This window comes from the organism of the source record quoted next (assembly GCF_019968955.1).
Source record: "MAG: Porospora cf. gigantea A chromosome Unknown PgA_NODE_2134_length_4049_cov_605.853, whole genome shotgun sequence".
Taxonomy (NCBI): Eukaryota; Apicomplexa; class Conoidasida; order Eugregarinorida; family Porosporidae; genus Porospora; species Porospora cf. gigantea A.
In genome coordinates this window covers 1-4,049 of record NW_027151501.1, presented here as the reverse complement: position 1 = coordinate 4,049, position 4,049 = coordinate 1, and the positions used below count along the sequence as shown (strand labels likewise).

The following is a 4,049-nucleotide window of genomic DNA, read 5'->3' as shown; positions in this document are numbered from 1 at the left end:
CCAGGGCCATGCCGGCGGCCCATTTATGGAAGACGATCGCCATCGTTGAGACCCAGACAAGCATGACGCTGTGAGACGTACCGACGATGAGACCCTCGAACAGCGAGTGCAGCGCCAGGCTCACCCCGACAGCAATGTCAGCGGTCTTAGAGGCAATGTTAACTGAAGATGAAAGTGAAGACGCTCCTTCAGCACTCTCCACGTCCTCGGACCCGTGGGCGCGGCTTCCAAGCCGCTCACCAGTCGTGTCTAGGATGGCAGCTAAAATGAAGCCGGCCAGGCAAAGGACGTAAGCTAGGGACATAGCGCTTTTCCCAACGGTGATGACTTGGTCAGCCTCCGTAGTGAAGAGGACAGCCTCAGGCAGCAAGTGCACCATACCAAAGGCGAGCAGGGCGCCACAGCCGAAAGCGTTAGCGAAGTATATCAATCCGGTACTGGACCCACGGATGTACAGAGGCATGAAGGCACCGAGGGCGCCCACCAACAGAATCACAATGCCAGCGCCTACCAAGTGGCCCACAAGAACTGAATCATTGTGGTGATCTCCGAACTCGCAGTGGCCATGGTCGTTATGAAGGAACCAGGAGCAGAACGAAATGTGCTTGCAAACATCAGTTTGGTTTGCAACCGTTAGGTCCGAGACGGCAACGGACGCACAGATGGACGTCTTCTCCTCATCAGTGTACTCAGTGTCATCAGCGATGTACCCGCTTAGACATGAAGCGTCTGTCGCATCCCAGTGGCACTGGTGAGTCTCGATGCAAACCGCAGGCTTCAGCATGGGGTCAATGTTGGAGGAGTCGATGTAGGCACACATGTCTGACTCCCCTCGCGCCTCCACACCAAGTTGGCGCTGTGGCTGGACAACGTTCCCGAGAGCGCAGGGGACGACACACGAGAAATACAGTAGCATTAGCAGACCCAGTCGCCTAGTCAGACTATCTGTGACGTTACGGGCGGTGCAGGCGGGGTTTCCTTGGCACATTTGAGCTATACGCCTGTTTTAGGCGTTGCGTGTGGGGCATCAGTCTTCGTGTTGTGAATTTCTAACGCGAGACACCTGTTGCAAGACTGAAGTTGTGCTGTGTTCTGGCTTTGTTATAAGAGCCGAATTCATCCAATATTTCCTGCAAACCAATTAATCGCATATGATGCCGTAGGTCTGACAATCTGACGTGGGATGACTCTTTTCAGAACCCGCTCCCCTGATACATTTTTAGAATACGGTCCACAAGAACAGGAACAGCACGTAAAAGCCGTTGAGACTGGCGCTGCGAGTGAGCGTATTGAGTGGCAGCCAGCCTCCTACGGGTCCCCACGACCATGCCAGCCGCGAGTACAGAGACCCGCGTGTACTAATCAACCTCGAGGTCATGCTACCCGTGTGCCTCGATCACTGCAAACGACGATTACCACGCGCTACCCGCATAGACAGCTACAGGCCGTAGCACCCGCTCCCGTCCTACCGGTGACGGTTGGACCCCCAGTCCTCCCTCAGATGGTGCTCTCGGGTACGCAGCTGGTCCTAGGAATGGGCTTGGTTTTCCTTTTTGTGTGGAGCGCTATGAAGTGCACGGCCTGGAAGCAAGCTCGCAAGGCTCGCCGCGCGTCACGACTTCTTCTCGGAGAGGACAGTACGATCTCCGTTTTGGAAAGCTTAAGAGATGGCCTTCGTCGGTGGCGTAGGCGTCGTTGCGAGGCGCAACTCAGCGCCAACGCCAATAGGAGTCCAGCGCCAAAGGAGACAGCCGCCTCTGCCGCGACTTCGGAGTGGGATTTGGACTCCTCCTTCGGCGCCTCGGAGTTGGCAACGGATCCGCTGAGTGAGCTGTCCGACCCGCATGACCTGGAGTCTCGGACATGCACAGACGGAGAGCACGCTTCGGAATTCACTGTGGAGATTTCCGCGGGGACGGAATGCATTTATGAAGCTTCGGATGTGTCGGAGGAAGTCGCCGTTGAGTGGCTCTCTGAATGCTCTGAACCATACACCCAGCCTGAGTTGACAGAATTTTCTGTCTCACCCTCGAGAGAAGTCACTGACACTGTGGTAGGTGTCGATTCTACTCTCGAGTCTTCTCAAACGACTACTTGTCGAGTCGACGCTGATGCTGTGGTAGGCATCAGCGTCGTTGTTGAGAGCCCTGAGTCTCAAACTTCTGCGGTAGGCAGTGTCGTTCACGCCCATACAAGTCAAGCAGACAGTGCAGGTGCTATCTGTATCCTTGACACATCCACCACATCGCTGCCCGAGTCACTTCTGGCGGCGAGTGCTATTCAGACTCATAAAGTCGAGCTTTATGAACCGGTGGATAATGAAGTCGAGCTTTATGAACCGGTGGATAATGAAGTCGAGCTTTATGAACCGATGGATACCGGACTGGAGGCGCCCCATGCAAATGCCTGCCCCGATATCCCAGGACACTTCGATGCAGCTCTCTCGAGCTCCCAGCAGCTCGGTGCCCAATCTCCACTTGCCTCCGGCAAAAGCTTTCGTTCGCAGCTCCAGGCAGCCGTCAGCGTCTTCCCGGAGCTCACCCCTGAGGGGCAGTACGCGCAGGATTTGGCTCGTCTCTACATGACTCGCTGTGAGGAACAAGCAGCCACGATCGACTTCTTGACCCGGATTCTACTGCAACAGCAGCAGCCCGCCAGTGGTTTCAGTCCGAACGGTATGTCTTCTGGCCATGTTCCAGCTGACCATCATGTCTCCATGGGCGTACCGTGGAATCACGCTGCGGTTTTGCGTGAGACCCCACTAAAAACTTCTGCTGAACCCTACAAGGCGCCGGACACTTGTGCTTTCATCCGCAACCCTGAGCCTCGCTTGAAGACACCAGCCGAGCAGACTGAGACGCTGAAGAAGCGCAAGCGAAGAGGTCGTACACGGTTGGCTATGGACAAGTAACCCTTCTAGAAAAAGTGTAGCGGATGAGCTGCGAGATTCCACACACAAAATATGTAGAAGTTCAGCAACGTTACACATCAGGAGCCCCAGTGGCGTCATACGCAGCGTATGACGCCACTACATCTGAGCGGCACAAGGGGAATTGTCCATAAACGAGGTAACGAGTTCCTCTCCTTTCGGAAAAGTCTCATTACCAAACATACATACTACTACGAAATCGGGACAGTACGGACGACCCAGTATCTAAGAGGTCGAACCACGTGATTACGCGTCAATCATCTCGTTGGGCTCGAAATGCTTAACGACATGAACTCGGTGTGGGACGACCACCCCACAGCAATGTCGTCACCTCGCCCAATATTACAAAATACTCATCACAATGTGTAAGACAGGTTGCTCTTCGACGAAGTCCAACAATGGTAGCGGCTTTACGTCTTGTCTGGGAGTCATGACGCTGATTTACTTCTTTCTCCTGGCCCCTTGTGTGCACGGCAACGTTGCTGAACTGCAGCACTCCAACATTCGCGCCGCCAAGTCCATTGAAAACGCTGCTGGTCGAGCGTTGTTCGGCGAGGTTGCAGAGGTTTGCACAGCGATTAACGACTCCAATATGGAGAGCACTGTCAAGCAAGCGATCTGCGGAGAGACCAACCAGTGTCACTGGGACGCCTCCTCTACCACGTGCGTCGACGGTGCTGATTCAGTCACTCATGACTATACTGACGAGGAGAAGACAGCGTTCTGCGGTGCCATCGCGTCCAACGACATGACTGTGTACTTCCAGGGAGATGCATGCCAGGCTCTTGGGTACTGCTCGTGGACTCTTCATGGCGATCATGGTCACTGTGACTTCGTGTCCGTCTGCGACGCTCTCAACGCCTCCAACATTGAGATCTCACTGAAGGAAGGCGTATGTGGAGAGACCAACCAGTGTCACTGGGACGCTGCCTCTACCGCGTGTCTCAGCGGTGCTGATTCAGTCGCTCATGACTATACTGACGCGGAGAAGACGGCGTTCTGCGGGGCCATCGTTTCCAACGACATGACCATGTACTTCCAGGGAGATGCATGCCAGGCTCTTGAGTACTGCTCGTGGACCCCTCATGGCGATCATGGTCACTGTGACTTCCATACCGTC

The 4,049-nt window shown here is 54.8% G+C and overlaps 3 protein-coding genes across 6 annotated transcripts; 2 read left to right on the top strand and 1 right to left on the bottom strand.

The window, feature by feature from the left end:
- Positions 1–23: 23 nt before the first annotated feature.
- On the bottom strand, positions 24–988 carry KVP18_002766 (uncharacterized protein; the record flags this gene model as incomplete). Of its 2 annotated transcripts, none has more annotated exon segments than XM_067953934.1 (2): positions 24–68; positions 86–988. In XM_067953934.1, 2 exon segments carry the CDS (start codon positions 986–988, stop codon positions 24–26), a joined length of 948 nt encoding a protein of 315 aa, XP_067811539.1.
- Positions 989–1,151: 163 nt separating this feature from the next.
- Positions 1,152–2,911, top strand: KVP18_002768 (uncharacterized protein; the record flags this gene model as incomplete). 2 transcript variants are annotated; one of them, XM_067953938.1, is made up of 2 exons in its annotated part: positions 1,152–1,159; positions 1,198–2,911. In XM_067953938.1, the coding sequence occupies 2 exons, from the start codon at positions 1,152–1,154 to the stop codon at positions 2,909–2,911; spliced, it is 1,722 nt and encodes a 573-aa protein (XP_067811543.1). The 2 variants fall into 2 exon arrangements, with proteins under 2 accessions (XP_067811543.1, XP_067811544.1); XM_067953939.1 differs by lacking the exon at positions 1,152–1,159 and having other exon boundaries at positions 1,502–2,911.
- A 379-nt stretch (positions 2,912–3,290) lies between these two features.
- On the top strand, positions 3,291–4,049 carry KVP18_002767 (uncharacterized protein; the record flags this gene model as incomplete). Of its 2 annotated transcripts, none has more annotated exons than XM_067953937.1 (1): positions 3,291–4,049. In XM_067953937.1, a coding segment is annotated over one exon (759 nt), but the record flags the coding sequence as incomplete, so codon positions are not given. The 2 variants fall into 2 exon arrangements, with proteins under 2 accessions (XP_067811542.1, XP_067811541.1); XM_067953936.1 differs by having other exon boundaries at positions 3,360–4,032.